A 27,135-nucleotide genomic window follows, 5' to 3' on the forward strand; every position below is an offset into this window, starting at 1 on the left:
CACTTGATTAGAATGTTTTATCCTACCTATATATTGCTAGATTTTAGGTATAATTTTTCTGAATATCTTTACTTTTATATTAGTGAAAAGCATTGTTCTGTAACTTTCATTTTTGATAATTTTTCTTATACTGACCCCTCATCTGTCATACTATATGTATCTGTATACTGACTTTGTATTTTATCTCAAAGAAATTTAAGTTACTTTTGTTTAAAAAATTGCTTTAAAAGCATATTTTAAATTATTTTTTTAAAAAACTCCCTGTCGCATAGTAGGAGCTCAGTAATTATTTCCTAAATCGATTAATTAGAAAGGCAATGGGAATTTCCACAGATATTGGTGTGCAGAATGTCAACCCTAAGGGTGCACAAGGCAGTCAACCAAGATTGGGTTCAGTTCAGTTCAGTTGCTCAGTCGTGTCTGACTCTTTGTGACCCCATGAATCGCAGCACGCCAAGCCTCCCTGTCCATCACCAACTCCCGGAGTTCACCCAAACTCACGTCCATCGAGTCAGTGATGCCATCCAGCCATCTCATCCTCTGTTGTCCCCTTCTCCTCTTGCCCCCAATCCCTCCCAGCATCAGAGTCTTTTCCAATGAGTCAACTCTTCGCATGAGGTGGCCAAAGTACTGGAGTTTCAGCTTCAGCATCGTTCCTTCCAAAGAAATCCCAGGGCTGATCTCCTCTAGAATGGACTTGTTGCATCTTCCTGCAGTCCGAGGGACTCTCAAGAGTCTTCTCCAACACCACAGTTCAAAAGCATCAATTCTTCAGTGCTCAGCCTTCTTCACAGTCCAACTCTCGCATCCATACATAACTACTGGAAGAACCATAGCCTTGACTAGACAGACCTTTGTTGGCAAAGTAATATCTCTGCTTTTGAATATGCTATCTAGGTTGGTCATAACTTTTCTTCCAAGGAATAAGCGTCTTTTAATTTGATGGCTGCAGTCACCATCTGCAGTGATTTTGGAGCCCCCAAAAATAAAGTCTGACACTGTTTCCACTGTTTCCCCATCTATTTCCCATGAAATGATGGGACCAGATGCCATGATCTTCATTTTCTGAATGTTGAGCTTTAAGCCAACTTTTTCACTCTCCTCTTTCACCTTCATCAAGAGGCTATTTAGTTCCTCTTCACTTTCTGCCATAAGGGTGGTGTCATCTGCATATCTGAGGTTATTGATATTTCTCCCAGCAATCTTGATTCCAGCTCGTGCTTCTTCCAGCCCAGCGTTTCTCATGATGTACTCTGCATATAAGTTAAATAAGCAGGGTGACAATATTGGGTTAGGAGGCCTAATTTGCAATAACAATATCTCCAAGAAAATGTACAAGTGAACTGTTATTCATAGATTTGACTATTTAGAGGAATTTTATATCTCATTTATATACTCAAGTGGAAGAAAAATAAGTAAGTATAGGAAAATAATTATTAAGAATTTAACTATTATAAACGTATATGTAATTAAGTCAAGAACAGTATTTGTATAGTTACAATAATATGAACACTAAGTATGGATTTAACAAAAAATTACAACAGTTCATGAATATATGGTGGGGGGAGAGAAGTGTATGTGTTAGAGAAGGAAGTAGCATGACTTATATCCATACTCTTCGTGGGATGAAGACAAGAGTTTATACTGAAATTGAAAAATCAAGAATTAACATTATAAATGCCTTATTTAGACATATTGGAAGTTATTAGACAAAATAGATGAAAGTGAATGTATACAAAGTAAGACAATATAATGAATGTAGGATGAGACATGGGCTACTTGAAGTAGTCGTCAACTTTTAAAACTCCATTTATATGTGTGTGTGTGTATATATATATATATATATAAAATTGAGATTATATATAATGACTATATAAGATTATTTTCATTTTTAATACAATCATTAGGTTGCTCAAGACTTGAATTACCAGTCAAATTATATATTTTTCATTGTGATTATAGTCTTCATCAATAAACTAAAGTAAGATCATTGATGATGATAAAAGGAATATTCTTGTGAATTAAAGTCCCCTAGCCAAATGATTATTCTCAAGTGGACTTTTAAAGATTAAAATTCTTAGAAAAGATGAGTTTACACTTTTGGGGGAGAAAAAAGCCAAGCCATTGCTGAAATTTATGTTCTTTCAGGAGACCACAGAAAGATAAAAGTTAACCTCAATTTTTTCCAGAAGACTTATTTCTTGCATTGCATGATATTCTAAATACACACCAAAACAGAATGACAAGATAAACTGTAAGGGAAAACATCTCTATAAAAATTGTTAAAGAAAATGACTTCTAAGTTTCTCACACTTCAGTATATGGTATTCCTCGTGTGTGCTTGTGTTCAGTTGCTCAGTCATGTCTCAGTCTTTGAGACTCCATGGACTGTAGCCCCTCCAGGCTCCTCTGTCCGTGGGATTCTCCAGGCAAGAATACTGGATTGGATTGTCGTTGCCACCTCCAGGAGATCTTCTTGACCCAGGGATCAAATCCGTACCTCCTGAATCTCTGCATTTGCAGGTCAATCCCTTACCATGGTGCCACCTGGGTATTATTCCTCACTTTAAATTAATTGCCCTTGGATCTACAGGCAGGACATTATTCACAATGTTTTCTTAAAATTATGAATGTCAATTAGCCTAGACACTTCGGCAATTTTCACATAGTTTTGTGACTCTGATCCAGATGTCAGAGCGAATATATAGGTCAATATGGAAATTGAAAAATTGGAATTTTATTTTGATTAGATTTGCACTGAATATACAAGAACACAGGACTTCACTGGTGGCTCAGATGGTAAAGAATCTGCCTGCAATGCAGGAGACCAAGGTTTGATCCCCTGGAGAAGGGGATGGCTACCCACTTTAGTGTTCTTGCCTGGAGAATTCCATAGACAGAGAAGTCCATGAGGTTGCAAAGAGTCAGTACACACCTGAGTGACTAACACTTTCACTTCACTTTTCATAGTAGAACACACATTTATCAATTCAAAGCAGTTTCTGACTAGCTTATTTCTCCCTCATGTTGGATGGTGCAAAAGCAATTGAACTGAATGAAATGCAGTTCTTTACTGATCAGTTAGCATAAATTATTGTTTGTACTGGAAATTGTTTGAGAAGCTATTTGTGAAGGGGCTTTCATTTTGGCATCTTTATTGTCTTTCCAAAGAAAGTCCATTTAAATACATGCATGAGTTAGCTACTTTTTTAAAATGTTGTCAATGACTTCGACTGCATATATAAACACATACTACTGTTTCTTTTAGTGCTTTAGTTATTTAGATGGCATACATAATACAATAAAGTAGTGATACAGGAATCCATTCTCTTATAATACAGAGAACATTTTAATATACCGGAAATCATGCTGTATGATCTAGCTAGAATATATAGCTCAGATTTCAATGTATATTAACACTATTGCCAATTTCAGATAAATTAAAAATTTCAGTGTAATATTCTTCATGATAGGTGTTCACATTGAAGATTTGAAGATTGGGACCTCCTGGCAGTCCGGTGGTTAAGACTTTGCCTTCCAATGTAGGAGGTGTGAGTTCAGTCTCTGGTTGGGGAGCTAAGACCCCACATGCCTCATGGCCAAAAATCCAAAAACGTAAAACAGAAGCCATATTGTAACAAATTAATAAAGACTTTAAAAATGATCCACATTAAAAAAAAAAAAAAAAAACTTCAAAAAATTTGAAGATTGAGGCAAAGCCCAGTAGCAGAAATGGTAAAGGCTGATTTCTGTTTGTTATCACAAACCTAGTTAGTATAGTTTCTGAAACACTAAGTATGTTTTTAGTGAAAATTACAAACTTTTCTTTAAAGTTGTAATGTATTTTTTAAGTGATTCGAGGAAGCATGTAAATAATATTTATATTGAAGTGTATACACACACATGATGAGATTTGCTGGTTAGATATATCACTCCAACAATTGTATGGAAAACAGGTTAAGATGAGCAATAAAGATGGTTATAGTCATCACAGTCTTCTCCTTTGAGGTAGAGATGGTATACTCAAAAGAGACCCCAATCTGGCTCTGCAGTAGTATCTTCCTGATACCAAAAGCTCACAGGCACATCTTCCCCTTGATCAATAACAGAGGAAGCCCTGGCTACCTTGGCACCATGGTAAACCTTCCAGGAATTTCTCAAGAATACATGGACTTCGTTTATCAAAGGCATGGCCAGACTAATGTCCACTGGGTGGCAGCAGCCGTCCAGCCCCAAGAATTACTCTAAAAGACTCTTGCCTTGGACCGGTAATCAGCAACCAGTCTTTATTGCTTATTTTGTGTCTTGTGTATCAATGTCTTATTCTTTAAGGAAGACTTTAAGCTTATATAGAGGAGGCTATATATTGTACATTTCCTGCCAGACACCACATGAATTGGCCCCCAATTTAAGATACATATTTTAAAGATGGTACTGAAGAACCTATTTGCAGGCAGCAATGGAGATGCAGACACAGAGAACAGACTTTTGGACACAGAGGGTGGGGGAGGGAGAGGGTGGGATAAATGGAGAGAGTAGTATGGAAACATATAAATTACCATATGTAAAATAGATAGCCAGTGGGAATTTGCTATTTGACTCAGGGAACTTAAACGCATGCTCTGTGACAACCTAGAGGGGTGGGATGGGGTGGTTTGAGAGAGAGGCAACATACATATGTGTATAACTGATTCATGTTGGTGTATGGCAGAAACCAGCACAATATTGCAAAGTAATTATCCTTCAACTGAAAATAAAATTTTAAAAAGATACATATTTTAAAAGAATATCATTTATTATAGATGACTTCAAAATGAATCTTAACAATTTTAAAGATTATCTTTATATTTTGCCTCAGTGTATTTGAAACATACAATCTAGTTCATCTGCATCCTTGTTAGGTTGTTCTGAAAACCATCGTAATATCCCACAACAGGTTGCTTTATTGTAATTATAATATTTGGATAATTTATTGACTAAGGTTTGAACATAGATAGTAAGTGGTGAATTCTTATTATGTCCTGATGCAGGTGTATGTGATCTCTTTGTCCCAAACACATTCACTGAAAGGATGGACCTGGTATTGGCTCCTGAGATGTGTGTCTCCTTGATTCAAAGAATCCTATTAGGCTAAATGATCTCTATTGATATTTATGCCTCCAGTAATAATTGTTATTCTTGGTTCTTCATTACTCTTAATATTATTAGTCTTATGAGACCGAATGTAACCAGAAATGACTGTAGGCATAGATACACAGGAGTAGCTTTACATGTTTTATGTCCATTGTCAGTCCTCTGAATTGGTACTTCCTTGGAAATTCAGCTGGACCAAAGGAGGCTGTCCCTGGTTAATTACACATTATACTTTGAAAAATGGGTACTGTCTGGCAGGTGATAATGCTTTCTGGATTCTGCATTAAAGTTCACCATCACACTCTGAACCACAAATAGCAATGCTGTATAGTGGGAAGAATATTGAACTTGAATTTTTTTTAATGAGTTTTAGCCCTTTGCCAGCTCAGAGTTAAAAATAGAGCCTTAAATAAGTCCCTTCACCTCTCTGTGTCAGCTTCCTAACATGTTAAGTGTCAAATGAAAGAGACTAACTAATTGAAACCTAACTAGTCTCACTGCCTCTAGTCACTGCCAATTTCAGGTCATTGTTCAATTTAAAAAGATTAAACCTTCTAGAACCATACTCTGATCACATTGCTTCTCTGCTGAGAATTACTCAATGGCTTTCCTAAGCTAAAAGATAAAATTCAGATTTCTTAGACGGGTATTCCACTTTGGTTCTATTCAGCATGTTTCTTGAGTGGATATTATATATGAAGATGTTCTAGGCTCTAGTGATGCCAAGATAGATGATGGCTACCTTTAATCACATTCACCAAAATCATACCCACACCACCCACCGATCCACCCCCCTCCACCCCCGCCCCCCGCCCCACTCCACACACAAATTACCATTTCACAGGTTCCCCCCAGAGATTTGGGCAGGAACATTATGATGAGTCATTGTTTATACTACCACACCCATCTTTATCTTTATCATTTTTCCTAAAGAATGAGGGATCTAGTAAAGTGGGATAAGTTTGATCTAATGGAACTGTAGATTTTCTTTGGCTAGAGATATACTTAAAACTAGGAAGAGCATGATTAAGGACTCAGGAGCATAAAGATCCATGTGAGTGTTTATTATTCGTTTATTTACTGACCACATCTTGCAGCATGCGAGATCTTAGTTCCCAGACCAGGGATCAAACCTGCACCCCTGCAGTGGTAGCAGAGTCTTATTTGCGGAACTGCCAGGAAAGTCTCGGTACGTGTGTGTTTAGAAGGATGAACAGATACCTGGTTTGAATGAAAGGGAGATGATGTAATAATGAAAATTTGAGATAATGATTTATAAAGTTGGTCTGGATATGGCATGTGAATGTCTTTGAATGATATGCTCAGAAGTTTAGACTCAATTCCATTAAATTCAGAGGAAGTGTTCTGACCATGAAGCAGACAGATGAGAATCCCCTATGATCATATCTGTACTAAAGTCCATATATGAATTTCAGAGTAGGAGGACATACATTTGAGTTCTGACCCCGTTTTGACTAATTTACTCTCTACATGATTGTTCTTAAGGCTTGATGCAAAACAAGTATAATCTTATATACATGTGTGTATAGAACTAAAGAACCTCTTGATGAAAGTGAAAGAGGAAAGTAAAAAAGTTGGCTTAAAGCTCAACATTCAGAAAACTAAGATCATAGCATCTGGTCCCATCACTTCATGGAAAATAGATGGAGAAACAGTGAAAACAGTGGCAGACTTTATTTTGGGGGCTCCAAAGTCACTGCAGATGGTGACTCCGGCCATGAAATTAAAAGACACTTACTCCTTGGAAGAAGAGTTATGACCAACCTAGACAGCATATTCAAAAGCAGAGACATTACTTTGCCAACAAAAGTTCGTCTAGTCAAGGCTATGGTTTTTCCAGTGGTCATGTATGGGTGTGAGACTTGGACTGTGAAGAAAACTGAGCGCTGAAGAATTGATGCTTTTGAACTGTGGTGTTGGAGAAGACTCTTGCGAGTCCCTTGGACTGCAAGGAGATCCAACCAGTCCATCCTAAAGGAAATCAGTTCTGAATGTTCATTGGAAATACTGATGTTGAAGCTGAAACTCCAGTACTTTGGCCACCTCTTGTGAAGAGCTGACTCATTTGAAAACACCCTGATGCTGGGGAAGATTGAAGGTGGGAGGAGAAAGGGACGACAGAGGATAAGATGGTTAGATGGCATCACCGACTCAATGGACATGAGTTTGAGTAAGCTCCAGGAGCTGATGATGGATAGGGAGGCCTGGCGTGCTGCAGTCCATGGGGTCACAAAGAGTCGGACACGACTGAGCGACTGAACTTAACTGATACATACATGTATATATATGTTTCTATAGGTACATACACATATGAAAGTGCTTTGTAAATTATCAATGTTATAATAATATTAGTTTGGATCTCAAAGTTGATTTATTTCTTATCCACAAGCATGCTGTGAATTGTACTTATTATTATTCATACCACTTGTTGATTGCTGGAAAGACATTTTCCATTCTCAGTGATTCTTCCATGAATTCTACTCTTCTTTTTATGGTAGTTAAGTACTCAACTCCTCTCTGGAGTCATCACCGGTGACCCCAGTGTTACATCTGCTGATATCGTTCATCTTTCTTAGACTTCACTTATGCCATTCAGTTCTCCCATCATATACTGAATTATATTCTCAGCTAACCTCTAGTATAAATGTATGCATTGTTGTTATTTATAAACTCTGTTAGGACAGAGATGTAGTCTTGGCTTCTTATTTCTTAGTTTTTCCATTTGGCCTAGGATTTTATGTAATGAGTTATAATGAAAAAGAACACAAACCACAGTGTCAGATCCATTTGGGTATAAATCCCAGCTCTGCCATATACCAATGTGAATTTGCACTAGTTAATTAATATTGATGTAAAATCAAGATAATTATTTTTCAATGTAGTGAGAATTAGAGATAATATGTATAAAATGCCCAGCGTTGGTTGACATTCAATTAATTTTAGTTATGATAATGATGTGAAAATGAGAGTCCCTCAGCTGTGTATGACCCTTGCAACCCCATGGACTGTAGCCCACTAGGATCCTCTGTCCATGGGATTTCCCAGGCAAGAATACTAGAGTGGGTTGCCATTTCCTTCTCCAGGGATCTTCCCAACCCAGGAATAAAACCCAGGTCTGCTGCCTCAGAGACAGATTCTTTACCATCTGAGCTATCAGGGAAGCTACGATAATGAAAGTGATGACTATTAAACAGTGTTTTTATTTTTTTAACCAAGCATGTGTTCACCTAAATTTGGTTTTATATAGTTATTTACATAGTGATCCATGTTTTCCAAAGCTTCTTATGATCATTTATTTATATTTCGGAAAAACTGTGAAAGTGAAGTCATTTTTAACAACAGTTTTAGTAATGGAAAATTTTTGTACAGGAAGGTTAAAAGAAGTGATTGAGACCAGACTTTGAAGGTCTATGAATGGATCTTCGCATGGTGAATTTGCCTGCTATGCTTAGTTAACTATTAGCAGTTAGCCTTCTTCCACCAAAACTGTAATTCATATTCCTAAAACTATCGGACATTTGCATATTTTCATCAAAAATTTTCGGTGCCTTGATTTTGTAGCAGACAATCTGAAAAAAAGAAAACTAGACTTTTTCTCCTGTTGATTTCTTTGTGTGTACATTATTTTCCCTTGTATTTTTCAAGTACTTTTGGAGGAAGTGGTTTGTTTACCTTTGATTACCTTCATTACTTAAATTCTTTCAGCTTTCATTCCACTTCTCATCTTGTCTCACTCAGTGCATGACTCTTCTCCCTTCTCTTTTTAAATACATCGTGGGTGTGGTTCCATATGTCAGTAAATTTCAAGGAAAATTCAGCATTATCCTTCTCCAGAGAGAGCACTTAAATACAGCAGATAGTTAATATTTGCCAATGTGTGCTTTAGTGTGAAAATGTCTTGCTGGATGTATAGGTGTTGAAACCACTTATACCTCCTCCAGCTCAATTTTCTCATCTATACAAAGGAATCCTGGTCTCTAATCCCCCTAGGAATTGAGATGAGGACAGTATAATATATGTTCAGTTCAGTTCAGTCTCTCAGTCATGTCCGACTCTTTGCGACCCCATGAATCGCAACATGCCAGGCCTCCCTGTCCATCACCAACTCCCTGAGTTCACTCAAACTCACGTCCATCGAGTCAGTGATGCCATCCAGCCATCTCATCCTCTGGCGTCCCCTTCTCCTCCTGCCCCCAATCCCTCCCAGCATCAGAGTCTTTTCCAGTGAGTCAACTCTTCGCATGAAGTGGCCAAAGTACTGGAGTTTCAGCTTTAGCATCATTCCTTCCAAAGAACACCCAGGACTGATCTCCTTTAGAATGGACCGGTTGGATCTCCTTGCAGTCCAAGGGACTCTCAAGAGTCTTCTCCAACACCACAGCTCAAAAGCATCAATTCTTCGGTGCTCAGCTTTCTTCACAGTCCAAATTTCACATCCATACATGACTATTGGAAAAACCATAGCCTTGACTAGACGGACCTTTGTTAGCAAAGTAATGTCTCTGCTTTATAATATGCTATCTAGGTTGGTCATAGCTTTCCTTCCAAGGAGTAAGCATCTTTTAATTTCATGGCTGCAATCACCATCTGCAGTGATTTCGGAGCCCAAAAAAATAAAGTCAGCCACTGTTTCCACTGTTTCTCCATCTATTTCCCATGAAGTGATGGGACCAGAGGCCATGATCTTAGTTTTCTGAATGTTAATGTTATATAAAAATATGGTATTTCTATTATTATCTATTATGATACTAATCTATCTTTTTCTTGCAAATAATAATAGAAGTTTATTTTGTCTCAAATTTTCCTCCTCCCCTGACTTGAATAAATGGTTAAATCATTCAGGCAGTGTTTCATACCAAAAACCTAAAAGTGTTCTTGACTTTTCCCATACTGATTATTTACCTTTGAATCTAGCAAAAATTTCTGTGGCCCTATTTTCTTTAACATATTTCCCAATTTCAGCCACTTTTCACCATCAACTCAGCTACTCTTCTAATGACAATGTTGACAGCTCATAGGGGTTGAGTATTCACTATGTTCCAGGCATTGCTTACTTAATACTCATACCTGTCAGTCTGAACCTACTTCATCCCTAAACATAATAGCCTCCTAGTGGGTCTCTTTTTATGTATTCATGCTACTCTTTCCATGTGCCAATCAAGAATTTTTTTTTTTAGTTTGTTTCTGGGTGGTATTCAGCTCAGTTCAGTTCAGTCAGTCAGTCGTGTCTGACTCTCTGCGACCCCATGGACTGCAGCACAGTTGGCCTGCCTATCCATTACCAACTCCCAGAGTTTACCCAAATTCATGTCTGCTGAGTCGGTGATGCCATCCAACCATCTCATCCTCTGTTGTCCCCTTCTCCTCCTGCCCTCAATCTTTCCCAGCATCAGGGTCTTTTCAAATGAGTCAGCTCTTTGCATTAGGTGGCCAAAGTACTGAGTTTCAGCTTCAACATCAGTCCTTCCAACGAACATTCAGAACTGATTTCCTTTAGGATGGACTGATTGGATCTCCTTGCAGTCCAAGGGACTCTCAGGAATTTTCTCCAACACCACAGTTCAAAAGCATCAATTCTTCAGCACTTGGCTTTCTTTATAGTCCAATTCTCACATCCATTCATGACTACTGGAAAAACCATAGCCTTGACTAGATGGACCTTTGTTGGCAAAGTAATGTATCTGATTTTTAATATGCTGTCTAAGTTGGTCACAACTCTTCTTCCAAGGAGTAAGTATCTTTTAATTTCATGGCTGCAGTCACCATCTGCAGTGACTTTGGAGCCCCCCAAAATAAAGTCTGCCACTGTTTCCACTGTTTCTCCATCTATTTTCCATGAAGTGATGGGACCAGATGCCATGATCTTAGTTTTCTGAATATTGAGCTTTAAGCCAACTTTCTCACTCTCCTCTTTTACTTTCATCAAGAGGTTCTTCAGTTCTTCTTTACTTTCTACCATAATGGTGGTGTCATCTGCATATCTGAGGTTATTGGTATTTCTCCTGGCAATCTTGATTCCAGATTGTGCTTCTAAGTTTGTAACTAGATTCATTGTATTAGGCTCTCTTTATCTTTTGATTCCATCTGTTTACCCATTTGGTCACTGCAGTCTTACTGAAGAGAAAGTATTAAAATACCAATAACATGTACCTTATATACAATGAAATATTAGTCGTAAAAAGAAATCAAGTTGAGTCAGTGGTGGTGAGGTGGATGAACCTAGAGCCTGTTATACAGAGTGAAGTAAGAAAGAGAAAAACAAATATTGTACATTAATGCATATATGTGGACTCTAGAAAAATGGTACCGATGAACCTATTGCAAGGGTGGAATGGAGACACAGATGTAGAGAACAGACTTGCGGACACAGCAGAGGAAGGAGAGGACGGGACGAATTGAGAAAGTAGCACCGATCGTGTGTAAAATTGTACTTTAGCCTTCTTATCCTTAGTTACCACATTTGAAAATGGAGGGAATGTTTCTTATAATGTTGTCATGAGGATTAGAGATGATATTCATAAAATGTCTAGCACAAAGCAAACCATATAGGAGGTGATTGATAAATAACTAATTTTGCCATTTACTCTAAAATTGCTATTCACTCATTTTAACTATATTTTAATATATTTGCATGCTCATATATTTAATACTGTCATATGTATATATACAAAATTATACAAGCACACACACACATACATATATATATATAATATTGGTGACTTATGCAACACATATGTAACATACATACACACAGACATACATACAAAAGTACTGAAAACTAGTTTCACCCTAGGTAGACAATACATATTTTAAGGAAAGGGACCCTGTATTTTAATCTTGTTTTAAAAGGATTTTGCACTCAACTCACTGTGAATGATATATACTAAGTCAAAAATACATAAACTAAAGCAAATTCAAACATGGTTTGGTTTATCCCAGTTAATTTTAGACATAATACACTGCACAAATGGGAGCAGCATTTAGCCACACAAATCCTGTGGATTTGCTTTGCTTCCTATTAATAGAATTTAGCTTAAATGGTCTGTTGTATATTTCCCTTTGAATTAGATAATTGCCTCAGTTTCATTACATAGAATTTTTGTTAACCAGGTCAATAGGGTTTACAAATGGAAACTGCTTTGTTATAGAATCAAATTATATAAAGGTAGTATTAAATTGGGATTGTGACTATAATAAATTCTGCCTTATAAATAAGTAATTACTTACAAATAAGTAATAGGTAAATCTTTGCTTAAGGTATTGAAAATGTATATTTTGAACAAACTGGATAGCTACTGTCACTATCCAAAACAAAAGGAGAAAAACCTGGAAGTAATTGACATTTTCATCACAGCAAAATAGGTCTGAGGTGACTGACTCTGTATAATTTTCTCAGTCTTGATATCTCAGATTTCATCAGTTCAAACACAGTCCCGTGCCTGTTATCCTTGTCCAACAACCAGGATAGCAAGTCATTTTCCACTCAGCCATCTTCTAGGAGGGCTTCCCTGGTGGCTCAGTGGTAAAGAATCCACCTGCCAAGCAGGAGATGTGGGTTTGATCCCTGGGTCAGGAAGATCCCCTGGAGAAAATGGGAATCCACTCCAATATCCTTGCCTGGGAAATCCCATGAACAGAGGAGCCTGGTGGGCTACAGTTCATGGGGTCGCAAGGAGTCGGACACGACTTAGCAACTGAGCATGCACTATCTTCTTGAAGCTCTCAGTCATCACTGTGCTCTCCTCTGTTTTACTCAGTTCATTCATTCATTCACTCATTCAGTTTTTTGTTCAGCCAGCAAACGTATAGTGAGCACTTTTAAGGTGTGTCGATTTCAGTCCCCTGTGGACCCTTCTGACTAGCGGTGGAGTCACATGCCCATAACCATGCAGACACATATAACACAGAGTTCTGAAAAGTCCGTTGAAGAAAAGCTGCCTGGTGTGATAAGAGGTTATAATAGAAGGATTTGACCATTCATGGCTTCTTGCAGGAAGTAGAGATTGAGCTTCAATCTGCAAGATTTTCAAAGGGAGAGTTGTTGAGGCAGGTAGGTGGTCCAGCTTGTGTAAAGTGTCTGTGGTTGGAGGGGCTGGATGAAGGCCAGTAGGTTCATGGTGGGAAGTTGAGGGGAAGAGCATGATCAGAGAGGAGGCGGGAAAGGTGAGCAGCGAACAGACCTTGAGTTGATTCTCTGTCACCTTAGCAAACTTGGCCTTTCCCCTGACTATGGTAGAGCATTTCATTCCTTACAACTCCTTTTTTAAACGGAAATTGGATTCCCTTAATTTCAACATTTCTTCCATAGCCATATGGAGTAGAGTGTGTTCAGTCTCCCACTTCCCCATAAACCGTAGTGTCCAGAAAATTGTCAACATTCTTGCCACTCATTCCAGGCTAATACTGTTCAGAGGAACTGCAGTCTATTTGGGATTTCCCAATTATAATATAACTTTACAACTATAGCCCTTTCTTTAACCTGGGATGAGGCCCTGGTGTGTTCAGGCCTTTGTTCTCACCAATTTCTTTTTAAAATAAAGCAAACTTTCATTTCATTACACGCACACAGTATTACCAAAAAGGAGCAGAAATTAAAATTTTTCTTTTGACTTTAGTCTTTGTTTCTATTTCCAGAGGAATTGTTCACTGCTTATGTATCTTTCCAGAGACAGTCAATAAATACACCAACACACATGTATGTATGCCTGTGTATATATTCCTCTTTTTCACTCTAAAAATCTTATTGTTCATTTGCAGCCAAAGTAAATTTCAGGTGCATCACAGGTTTGAAATCTTTTTAAAAATGAAATCATATAGTAATCATACAGTCCTGGAAAGCATATGGAAGGCTTTTATTTAGTATGGGATTGTCAAAAGCCATAAAAGGAAGGAAGGAAAAATTGGACTGCATAGAAGTACAAAATACAATTTTCCTAAAGTGATGTCGAGCTTGAGATTTAACCGTAGGTCGGACTTGTAGCTCTAGCTTCGTCTTATGGCAACAGCTCCATTTGCAATGTCTTAGATAAAAATAATTCTCCTTAAATACTTGGAGCCTCTACTAGGTACGCTGAAGGACAATAAAGAATTGTTTTACATTTCTTGACAGCAAAAATAAGACTTCAGAAAACAGAGATGCTTAGTGATCTAACTCATTACTTTGTGTTACTAAGTATGATACCCTCAAAATCAAGATATATAAATCGTTCACCACCAAGACATTAGAAATGTTCTCCAAGTCAGAATTATTAAAAAACATGTATCTTTACAGGTTCCTTTGTAATTATTTAAGTGTTCTTCTAAGAGAGTTAGAGTTAATTGAAGGTGAGCATGTAATGTTAACGTAATATTTCTCAAATGTTCAGTATTAAAATTGAGTAAGAGGTGAGGCATGAACTGTTCTTTCTGACAGTGTATTTTGAATGAACATGAGTGGTAACTGTGTTAGTGTAAATTTCATCGTTCTGATCAAGACTGTTAGAAAGTGCTCTTTGAATATTTGGATTGCTACTATTTGGAATGAAGAAGTGGGAGCCTGCAGGCAAAATATTTTTATATTTTGTCCAGCTGGCAGTTTGTTCCCAGTTGAGGGCTGACTGAGCCTTTGGCTAGTAAGCCTTGCCCAGGAAGCACAGAAGTACAGAACGCTGCTCTTCTCAGCGAGGGCCTCAGCAGTACTGCAGTCACAGCCAGTTGGAGCCACGTTAGGTCTTTCTCCTTAAAACCTGGAGGCCTTTTTTCCGCCTAGACTTCGCTCCATGTTGCTCCTTATTTCTTATTGCAAATCACAGTCCCTCTACTTTTGTTGTTGTTGTCTCGTTTGTCAATTCTTTAAGGCCACCACTATCTATTTTATGGAACTTTTTCCCACATATTATCTCCTTTATGCTAATAACATTAAAGTAGATCCCACAAACCTTGATATTTTCAAGTTTTTGCTGAAAATTACTAAAGGGAAATATCAAGAGGCATAAAAATAACCAATAGGAAGGCCTTTGAAATCTTTTAGCATCTCCCAAAGCAAATGGTCTGCCATGTCTTACCTACTGCAAAGACAACCAGAAGGGTTTTATTTTCTAGCCTCATATCACCCAGAAGGTTTGGTGGCTCCACTGAACTCTCTTGCCATGTAAACAGAATTGCAAAGTGAGATAAAGAAAGGCATCTCCTGACATTCAGGACCTGGTCTGGAACTGTCAGCTAGGCCTTGAGGTTGTTATGAGCTGATGCTTCTCCTGTTTATAGTGTAAACAGTTTCAGAGAGCATAAACATCAGGCATAGATTTTCCCCAGATTTCTAGTTGCTTATGGCTGGAGAATAATTTTGTACCTTCTTACTCTTTCTTATACGTGTGGTAAGAGCCAAAGTCCTCTCATTACTTATTTTGATGTTGAAATTATTTCTGATTTGACCAGTAATTCAGACTTTCATCATAATGATGTAATTTTTTTTGAGCACTTTTAAAATTTTTGGCACACACAAAAAATTCCCAGGCTCATCTTGAACCTTCTTTTCCTTAGCCCCAAATAGACCGTTTTCCCAAGAAGACCTAGTTCCTTGTAATGGGGAATAGTATTTAAATATTGTAGCATTTGGGACAGAGAAGTGACATTCAATTTATATAAAATATCTCCATGGTTTTTCTAGGTAAGTATTTTTATTGAAGTATAGTTGATTTATACTGTGTTAATTTTCTGCTGTAAAGTGATTTATATATATGTGTGTGTATATATATACATTGCATTCTTTTTAATATTCTTTTCCATTATGGTTTATCATAGGATATTGAATACAGTTCCCTGCGTTATACAGTAGGACTTTGTTGTTTATCCCTTCCATATATAACAGCTTACGTCACCATCATTCTTTATTGCTTAATGGGAAGTGGTAGGGTACGGAGATCAGGAAGGAAAGTGTTGTAATAAAATCACACACTGAAAATGATAGTGGCTTGACCCAAAAGTAGTAGTAACATCACCTCTCGTAACAGAGTAGGATTGAAAATTGACAGAATTCACTGAAAGATTATATATGAGTTATGAGATAAAATATTATATATTATTGCAACAGTATTATATATGGATATATTATTATTATTTAGAGAATGAGAAAAGGAAACTGGGGAGAGTGTTATGCAGGTTAGGGGATAGGACCTGGATGAAGATTGCTGTGCACAGGTAGGGGCTGATATATTTGGGATCTTCTACCAACAGGGGGAGCACCTGGGCTTTCTTAGAAAACCTCATTTTGTGAGTAATGCAAGCCTGGTGTGTGGTGTGGTGTTATCAGTCTTAATATCTGAACCAAATTTTGAACAGCAGTCTACCTTGAAACTGAGGATAGTCCCAAGCTCTAGGGGTTGTAATAATAATATATGTAATATTTTATCTCATAAATCAAATGTAATCGTTCAGTGAATTCTGTCAATTGTTAGTCCTATAATTAGAATATATCTTATCACCTCTAAGACTGATGACACCACATACATACCAAGAAGGTTTGAAAATTTCTTGGGTGTAGAACACATGAGGAAAGGCTGTCAGTCATTAAGTCATACGTTGAAAAGTGGAGTCAGACTTCCAATACAGAGCTCCTTACAAGACTTTTTTCTCTCCAAGAAACTGGAGTTATAGAGTTGCCATTAACACAGATGGAGAAGACTGTTCAGTGAGTAAGTTTGAAGGGGAAGAATCGGATTTTGAACGTAAGCATATTAAGTTTCAGAGTCTCTGACGTTTACATGGGAGGTTTTTAAATTTTATAACTTGTTCTTCCTGACAAAATTAAGGGCTTCTCTACTGCTCAGATGGTAAAGAATCTGCCTGCAATGTGGAAGACCTAGGTTTGATCCCTGGGTTGGGAAGTTCCTTGGAGGAGGGCATGGCAACCCACTCCAGTGTTCTTGCCTGGAAAATCCCCATGAATGAAGGATCCTGGCAGACTACAGTCCATTGGGTTACAAAGAGTCAGAAACAACTGAGCGACTAAGCATAGCACAGCACACAAAATTAAACTGCCTATCAGGAGGGTCACTGCCTCATTTAAACAGTATTTTTTCCTGTAAAAATGAGCATAATATCATTAGATTCTTAATATCAAATCATTTAAAGATATATACACTTCTAGGTAGCTGATTTCTTTGGACAAAACAATAGGCATGGAAAATAATTTAGAAATAAGTAAATAATATTAGTTGATAACTTCCCTTGAATTTACCAAAAAACGTTGCTTATTGTTTTATGGATAAGAGTACATTATAGCAGTGAAATTTTCTTTATTAACCTAGAGAGTTTTCTGTTCAAAATTAATCTTGTGTTATATTTGAGTTATTGTATTTTAAATTATGCAGGTATTTATGTTTTATAAATGTAAAACAGTGATTCACATTGTGGGTATCTTAAAATATTAGCTATATTGATTGTATAATATTTTGCCTTATGTTTCCACTTAGAGACATGTCCAAATTATTTTCTTGTGTGTTTGATTTTTTTTTTTTTTACAAATGAAAATATTTTTATTTTTTAATTTAAATTTATTTATTTTAATTAGAGGCTAATTACTTTACAATATTGGTTTTTCCATACATCAACATGAATCCACCACGGGTGTACACGTGTTCCCCATCCTGAACCCCTCTCCTACCTCCCTCCCATACCATCCCTCTGGGTCATCCCAGCGCACCAGCCCTAAGCTTCCTGTATCCTGCATCGAACCTGGACTGGCGATTCATTTCTTATATGATATTATACATGTTTCAATGCCATTCTCCCAAATCATCCCCCACCCCTTCTCCCACAGAGTCCAAAAGACTGTTCTATACATCTGTGTCTCTTTTGCTATCTCGCATACAGGGTTATCGTTACCATCTTTCTAAATTCCATATATATGCATTAGTATACTGTATTGGTGTTTTTCTTTCTGGCTTCGCTCTGTATAATCGGCTCCAGTTTCATCCACCTCATTAGAACTGATTCAAATGTATTCTTTTTAATGGCTGAGTAATACTCCATTGTGTATATGTACCACAGCTTTCTTATCCATTCATCTGCTGATGGACATCTAGGTTGCTTCCACGTCCTGGCTATTATAAACAGTGCTGCGATGAACATTGGGGTACACGTGTCTCTTTCAATTCTGGTTTCCTCGGTGTGTATGCCCAGCAGTGGGATTGCTGGATCATAAGGCAGTTCTATTTCCAGTTTTTTAAGGAATCTCCACACTGTTCTCCATAGTGGCTGTACTAGTTTGCATTCCCACCAACAGTGTAAGAGGGTTCCCTTTTCTCCACACCCTCTCCAGCATTTATTGCTTGTAGACTTTTGGATCGCAGCCATTCTGACTGGCGTGAAATGGTACCTTATTGTGGTTTTGATTTGCATTTCTCTGATAATGAGTGATGTTGAGTATCTTTGCATGTGTTTGTTAGCCATCTATATGTCTTCTTTGGAGAAATGTCTATTTAGTTCTTTGGCCCATTTTTTGATTGGGTCGTTTATTTTTCTGGAATTGAGCTGCAGGAGTTGCTTGTATATTTTTGAGATTAGTTGTTTGTCAGTTGCTTCATTTGCTATTATTTTCTCCCATTCTGAAGGCTGTCTTTTCACCTTGCTTATGGTTTCTTTTGTTGTGCAGAAGCTTTTAATTTTAATTAGATCCCATGGATTAAAGATCTAAACATAAGACCAGAAACTATAAAACTCCTAGAGGAGAACATGGATAAAACACTCTCCAACATAAATCATAGCAGGATCCTCTATGACCCACCTCCCAGAATATTGGAAATAAAAGCAAAAATAAACAAATGGGATCTAATTAAAATTAAAAGCTTCTCGTGTGTTTTAAAAGAATTAGATTTTAGCTTGACCCAGTTGCTTTGGAGAAAAATATCTTCAAAACCAGTAAATTTGCTTTTATTCCCCAAATTGAAATTGACAGAATCAATACAAATGTCAATTATATAAAATCAAATGATCTAGTAATTTCTCAGGTTCTCAACAGATCCATGAGAAATAATGCATCTGGTAGTCAACACTGGTGTTTCATCCCTCGGTGATCTTGTGTCTTACAATAGTAGACCTACCACTGTCCTTCAAGTCAATGGACTTAAAAAATAATTCTGAAGACAACAGACCTGGGTCCAAATTGCATTGCTCCTCTTGAAAATTCAGCAAGTCATTTAACATCTATAATCCTCAGTTTTCTCATCTATAAATGAGAGGGTTAATGTAAATGATCTCCATTTCTGTGTAGCTCAAAAATGCTTTAATGTTACAATTCTCAGTCAAGCTCTGTAATTGAAACAGCAAAGGTCTTTTGTCTTACCCTCCAATCTGCCAGCTGAACTGGGCACCTAAATGAAAATAGTTTAATCTTACACTGCAAGAAAGGAAAATGTTAGCAATTAACCTAGAAGACAAGAAAGTTTTGTTAGAGACAGAATGCAGAGTTGAAATTTGTTTCAAAGGCATTGCAAATGTAAAGGCCATTCAATTAGGCAATCTTGAACGTGCAGTTCAAGAAGAGCTTAGCACACGAAGTGGCTGGGAATTCTCAGAACACCAGTTCTTCCCCACTGATGTCTACATGGCCTTCCATTCCTCTCCTGCCACTTCTTTCCTCTTAGCCATCTGTTTTCTAAAATGTGAGACTGATCCAGAACTTAAAAGCTTTTCTATGAGATTCTATCAAAAGCAATTTCCAATTCTCAGAACACCTTCCATGAAATGTCTGAATCACCTTCTTCCTCTAATCCACACCAGTCCTCAACCTCCAGCCACTCTCTCAGGCCATGGAAACTCCCATCTAAAAATGAAGTAGGAAGTGGTATTACCAGCTCCCCTAACTGGCCAAATGAGGAGGAAGGAAAACAAAAATTCAGGTACTATAGAGTCACAAAGCAAATGGGAAACTGACGTCACCACATCAGAACCTTTCCTACTTAAATATTGTCAACCACGGTGGTTATGTTCTATTGAAATATCGGAGCAGGATATTTATAACTTGACTGTGCCTATTGAACGGGTTTATTATTTCCAAAACACTTTAACTCATTCATTTGACTAATATTTACTGATTGCCTGTGAAGGTTCAAGCACTACTCTAGTGACAGAAACCGGAGGTCCCCAACCTTTTTGGCACAAGGGAACAGTTTTGTGAAAGATAATTTTTTCTGTGATGTGAGGGTGGGGGTATAGTTTCCTGATAATTCAAGCCATTACATTTATTGTACACATTATTTCTATTCTTATTACATCAGCTCCACCTCAGATCATCAGGCATTAGATCCCAGAGATTGAGGATCCCCAGTATAAACAAGTCTCTCTAATTAGTTTAACTTTTTACTATTATTTTTTTCTCTTTTTTGATCAGTAGACTAAAACTCATCAAATATAGGAATGATCCAAGTCACATAAGTGATGAGTTATCAGCATCAGTTCAAACTCAGACATTTAAAATCATCATGCTTTGTCTTAAAGTTTATAGAAAAGTCTTTATGGGCCACACTGCTTTGTAGGAAAATTGCACCTTAAATTCCAAACAACTATGAAATAAATAAGCATTTTGGAGGAAAAAAATCTGTTGGAAGGTTAAATATTAGTTGTATATTCATGCCCCTGCTTCTGAGGAAGTATGATATGTTTGGCTTCTGATAAATAATGGAGTGCGTGGATACTGATGTACCTTCAAATACCCCATGTTACATAAGTTCTTACTACCCTGAAGATCTTGTTTCAGGATTAAAAATAGAAAGCCTCTCTTTGGTTTTCAGATCTAATTTATTTCTTTGAGGATAGCTCACAGGACATGCTGCATTTGAGGATGATTGGAGTACACTCCTAGATCAATAAAATGATTGATTGTTTTCATTTTGAATGATGCTTGTGAATAAGCTATAGACCAGAACCCTGGAGAGATTAGGGGAGAGAGAGGCAGGGGTCAGATACCCCAAACTCCTAAGAACATTATGTTTCTTTACATATTAAAGGGAATCTACTCTTCCTACTTTTTAACCTCATAAACGTGGCGGGAGTGTTTCCTCATCCTTTTTGTTTGTTTGTTTTTTAGGTTACTGTCCACTTGGCTATCGGGAATGTCAGAATGGCAGATGTTTTAAACCGGAGCAGAGCTGTAATTTTGTAGATGACTGCGGAGACTATACTGATGAAAATGAATGCGGTGGCTCCTGTACTTTTGAAAAAGGCTGGTGTGGTTGGCAAAACTCCTTGGCTGAAAACTTTGATTGGGTTTTGGGGGTCGGCTCTCCACAAAGCCTAAGACCTCCCAGAGACCACACACTTGGAAATGAAAATGGTAGGTTATCAGGTTGTTCCAGTTACTCTACTTTTGTTCACAGTGAGCATCACATTGTCTTTGCCGAGAGCATCAGAGAGACCACCGTGGTGTCAGGGCAACTAAGTCAAACATTTAATGAGTACCTTTGTCTCCCAGGACTGCATAGCAGACAGCCTCAGCGGGGTGGTGTTAAAAGCAGACACTTATTGTCTCACAGTTTGGGGGCTAGAAATTTGAAATCACGGTGTCCGTAGGGCTGTTGGTTCCTGTTGAGGATTTTGAAGGAGAATAATCTATTTCTTGCCTCTCACTAGCTTCTGGTAGCTTCAGATGCTACTTGGCTTGTAGGTGGAAGTCTCTTTCTGTCTTTGCGTTGTCTTCCCTCTATGTATGTGTCTAAATTTTCCCTTTTCATTACAATAATCTTATTGGACTAGAGGCCACCTTCATGACTTTATTTCAACTTAATCATCAGCAAAAACCCTATTTCCAAAGAAGCTCACATTAACTGGGACAGAAATTAGGACTTTCACATCTTTTGGGGGGACACTATGTAACATATAACAGTGAGTAATTAAAACTGAATATTGCTTTGATAATTGTAGATAGATGATAACATAGGCTGCCCTCGGGTACCTTTTCGAAATGACACATTTGTAATCAATAACCTTGAATTCTACCATTCATTTGATCAGTAGCAAGTCATGTAGCTTTTCAGATTCTCAAATCTCTCCTCTGTCCAATGGAGATAATAAAATTTGCCCTGGAGTTGTCAGGATCAAGGGAGATGATCTGTATTTGGGGCAGTAGAAAGCCCTAAAGGTGCTGTGCAGACGTAGCTGTAAGATCATCTCTGTGAAGGGTGCTTGGAATGGCTAATTTTTACGGTGAGCTGAACCTATTTCTCATATTCTTTGGTCAAGGGGCAAAAGACATTAGCAGAATAAAGAAGGGATCTTGAATTCCTGGCTGTTACAGAGTAGAATAAAGGTGTTTAAATATTGAAGTTTCACAGGCCTATGATAAAACAGGGGCTTCCCTGGTGGCTTCCCTGAAGAGCCTGCCTGCAATGCAGGAGACCTGGGTTCGATCCCTGGGTCAGAAAGATCCCTTGGAGGAGGGCAGAGCAACCCGCTCCAGAATGCTTTCCAGGAGAATCCCCAAGGACAGAGGAGACTGGTGGGCTATAGTCCATGGGGTCGCAGAGTCAGACATGACTGAGAGACTAAGCACACAGCACATGATAAAACAGAGCTCTCCAAGCTGGGCCAACCATGCCAGAGAAAGGAAGGCCTGAGTCCCATTCTAACACTCAGCTCTACATACGTAAAATGTTTTGGACATTTGGATAAACAAGCCAAAAACTCAGTATCTTGCCTTGTATGTTGTATATTAACATTCTCAGCATTTTATTTGTGCACTCAAAAGGTGACTGACTTTTTGAAAGCATGTCATATTTCTTTATTTATATTTCGTAGACAATCTTTGCATTGTTTCACAGTAACTGGATAGTTTGGGGAGTCCATGAAATGATTTCTGTAACTGTCTCATTGAGTCCATGGCATAAATATTCTGTCAGATCAGTTCATCTGCACACTGTGAAGTACTTTGCTAAAAGCACAGACAGTTGGAAATTGTTCTGTCAGCGAGCTGGAGGCAAGGCTATTAGATTTCCTTTCTCTTTCAAGTAGAAATACCTTTGGCAGTTGAGATCCTATGAAATGTAATTAAAAACCCAACGATAGGAAAACTAAAATGATCCTCTCCATGTTATTTTGGCATGATCTGAATCTCATCTTGTTCCCAGGGCACTTCCTGTATCTGGAAGCTACTCCAGTGGGCCTGCGGGGCGAAGAAGCACATCTCAAGAGTGGCCTGTGGCAAGAATCCAGCGCTTCCTGCACCATGAGCTTCTGGTATTTCATATCCACAAAAGCCACGGGGTCCATTCAGATCCTCATTAAGGTAAGATTTCAGTTGGTGATGCCTCTGAGCTTCGTGAAGTTTCCTACAGGCAGCACATGGCCAAAGGGAGTTTATCACAACTCTGCTGCCCTGGAGGCCTCCTCCCATCGGAGGGCGATGCTGCTTGTGGTTCAGATGTTTTGTGGAATTTGGTAAACTGGGCACAGGAACCAGCTTTGAGCTCAGCATCATACAACAGGTTGTAACACAGGTTGTAACTGACTCTCAGAAACTCTCTGTGGTAAGTTAGTCTAAAACCCACAGGTTTCTTCACTCTATTTGGGTATTTCCTTGCCTATCCTCCTCACTGAAAGAATCTAGATGATTTGTGCATCTGAAAGAAGAGTAGCTATCCATTGTAATTAATATATGAACGATCATTAAAGAAATTAATGTGAAACATTCTGGTCCTAAGTACAGCATACAAAGGACAGGACTGCTCAGGCGAATGATCAAGGTATGATTACATTGAACCACTTATTAACTATGACACAGTAATACATTTTCTTACTGTGGATTAATTAGATGTTTCTGACAGGGCTTTAATTTAGTTTAACAGAGTGACAGTGTTTGGGGAGCAAAGTAACAAAGTATATATTAATATTAATGAGACTTGGTTCACATACTTTGACTCTGGCAAGTTACAGCAGCAGCAAAAAGGTGGGGTGTGTGTGTGTATGTGTGTGTGTATGTGTGTGTGTGCATACATGCATGCCTACATGTATGTACACATGTGTGTTCAAGAATCTCTTTAGAATTCCAAGAAAGCTTACTCTGAAGACATGATTTTTGGGCTGTTGCTGTTTTCTCACACATGGGCTTTGGTGAAGTGCCCCACACTGATGGACAATGCCTGACCAGAATATCAAAGGCCTCATTTGTCTGAATAGCTCGTGGCTGCATAGTTCATGTTTTATCTGAAACCTGAGCTAACTTTATAACTTAGAACCCTTCTCTAATAATGCAGAAAAGCCTGCCTAATAAAATACATGCAGAAAATATCACAATGATTTATTCTTATATTTAAATATGGAAACTTACTGAAATACAGTGCTTAAAGTTCTTAGAAGAATATTTTCCAGTACTCTATTGAATGTAACACTGGGCTATATGGTCAGTACTGTTAAATAACAAAACTTCAACTGAGGAAATTTAAAGATCAAATTGCTTTGTTGAACAATTCATGAGTTCAGCAGCATCCCATGTAGGAGATAGAAAGGAATTCTGCCAAGTTATAGAAACAAAAAAGGTTTTCAAAGGCAGAAAGGGGGCAGGAAAAGGAAATTATTAGCCAAAAAAAAAAAAATGCATTGTTTCAGGGAAGGTCCCCTCCTAAGAAGGATGGAGGGGTTCTGTTGGACAGATAATTTCTCTAATGCTGACTGGTTAAGATTACATTCCTGAGGAAAGTTGAAACTGCAATTAAATTAGGTGTTAAGGTCTTAGTTTACTGTCATGATGCTTAGCACAAGTGACTCCATTTTGAGCAAGTTGTCTTTTTTCAACAGTGCCATGTGAAGGGTTTGATGCATTGGATTTTGCCTTTATTATTTGCTTCACTCATATTTACATTTCTCATCTCTTATAGTAACAAGCTTTACATTACTAGAAAAAACTTTACTATTAAATTATACTGATTTGACATATGTCTTCCTATCAAGTCACATTGAGCTCCCATATTCCTCCCAATTCCTCTGGACATTTAATAGCAACTTTAAAGACCTATATTCCTATTGTATTAAAAGAATGCCTATTATTATTTAGTTACATTTATTACAAAGAGAAATCTTTCATACCATATATTGATTTTATATTCGTGAATTAGGGCGATCATTTCATTTTGGTAATTAACACAATACATATTTTTGATCATCATTACAAAGTACTGCTTAGGCTTCTGTCTGTGTGGAAGCATGTTGGATTTCACCTCACTCATTAGTTGGAAATCGTCCTAGCCAGGTGGCAACCAAAGCAGGGGTATGAATGCTACCTTTTCTTTCTTTCTGTGCTCCGTATCCTTTAGAATGGACCCAGTATATGCATATGGTATCCCCGGCCCAGTCTCCTCTATTTTTTCTCAGGCATGCCTCCTTCTGTGTTCCCATGGTTTTCCTCCACATCAGGTCCAACACAATCGGGTAGATTCAGCCTTTCACAAATCTTTCCTTGACACTTTGCCAACCATGACTATTCCTTTTGTAAGTGTCCCTCACAGCTCCAGAAATTCTTCCTGATGACTGACTGTTCATTTATATTTATACTATTTCAATAGGTACATCATAACATAGTGAAGGCAAAGCCTTGAGACTGCATTCTTATGTCTGTCTCAGCTCTTTGGAGAAGGGACTGCAGGATGAAGGGGTTAGAGGAAAGGAGTGGTGCTCCCCCAGAGGAGCCCATCGCTGGGCTCAGGACAACCATTGTTTGCATGACATTAAAGTCTAACCTGGAGAATCTGTAATCTAGGTCTGAAATATATATATATATATATATATATATATATACACATATACATTCAGATGCAAAAGGCATGAAAGCACTGACCATAATTTTATAACCATATAGTTCTAAAGGGTAGTGTTGTTGACTGCAAATCATAACCGCAGTATCACATACTGAGTCATGCCTTTTTCTGCATATAATAATAATTTGTTTTTCTTTTTAAAATTTATTTTTTTTATTTTTAAATTTATTTTTAATTGAAGGATAATTGCTTTACAATGTTGTGTTGATTTCTGCCGTATGACACCATGATTCGTTTCCAAAATAGTATGTTTGCTCTTGATAGTCTTCCCTGGTGGCTCAGACGGTAAAGCATCTGTCTACAGTGCAGCAGACCCAGGTTCGATCCCTGGGTTGGGAAGGTCCCCTGGAGAAGGAAATGGCAATCCACTCCAGGGCTATTGCCTGGAAAATCCCATGGACAGAGGAGCCTGGTAGGCTACAGTCCATGGGGTCGCAAAGAATCAGACACGACTGAGAGACCTCACTTCACTTTGCTCTTGATATCATCTATCATTTTTACCTACCTTTTAACTCATACATTCAATATGAAATTTCTCATTAAATTTTAATGTATTGCTTTTGAAACCATCTAAGATTTAAAAAATATGAAACAAATGCTCAGGGGTAGAGTTAGAGTTCCAAAGCATGAAAGTTAACTTGTTTTTACAAATATATTTAATTTTACACATTTCAGGTCAATTTTTTCTGATGGAATTAATTAATGATGAGTAATATGTTGATTTTAATATGTAAAAAAGAATTGAGGAAATTTTAAAGTTTACATGCATTTGATAAATTGTTTTTCATAGGTAAAATTTCTAGTCTCATCATGAAACAAAAGGCCTTTGCATCTTTTCAACTAGTCTTGTGAATAAAATGCAGAAACACCTGCTGCCTGAAGGGCATTGTTGTGTTTTGGAGCAACTCCATCTGTGATAAACTGTTGATATTTTAATCAAGATGACTTCATGCTATAGGGAATTTGAATCTGTTTGACGGAAGGTCTTCAGGACTATCCATTATGCCACTGTGATAGAAAACATAATGTATTCAAGCCTGAAGTGGAGGAAAATAATGTTATTTCAGGAGAGCCCTCCTGATTATAGCAACCTAGTTATGCTGAAAGAGCGTAATTAAATTAGCCTATTGCTTTATCTTGCTTAGTGATTCAGAGAATTTTCGGGCTGGTAAGGTCCTTCGAAGTATGTTTAAACAAT

The 27,135-nt window shown here is 37.7% G+C and overlaps 1 protein-coding gene across 1 annotated transcript in view; it reads left to right on the top strand.

Annotated features, from left to right (window-relative positions):
* MALRD1 (MAM and LDL receptor class A domain containing 1) overlaps positions 1–27,135 on the top strand; it is a 555,525-nt gene that overhangs the window by 255,834 nt on the left and 272,556 nt on the right. The window contains exons 28-29 of the mRNA XM_061435952.1: positions 21,221–21,466; positions 23,256–23,413. Coding sequence (XP_061291936.1) covers positions 21,221–21,466; positions 23,256–23,413 — 404 coding nt within the window. The remainder of the gene's footprint in view (positions 1–21,220; positions 21,467–23,255; positions 23,414–27,135) is intronic.

The sequence above is a fragment of the Bos javanicus genome, chromosome 13, assembly GCF_032452875.1.
Source record: "Bos javanicus breed banteng chromosome 13, ARS-OSU_banteng_1.0, whole genome shotgun sequence".
Taxonomy (NCBI): domain Eukaryota; kingdom Metazoa; phylum Chordata; class Mammalia; order Artiodactyla; family Bovidae; genus Bos; species Bos javanicus.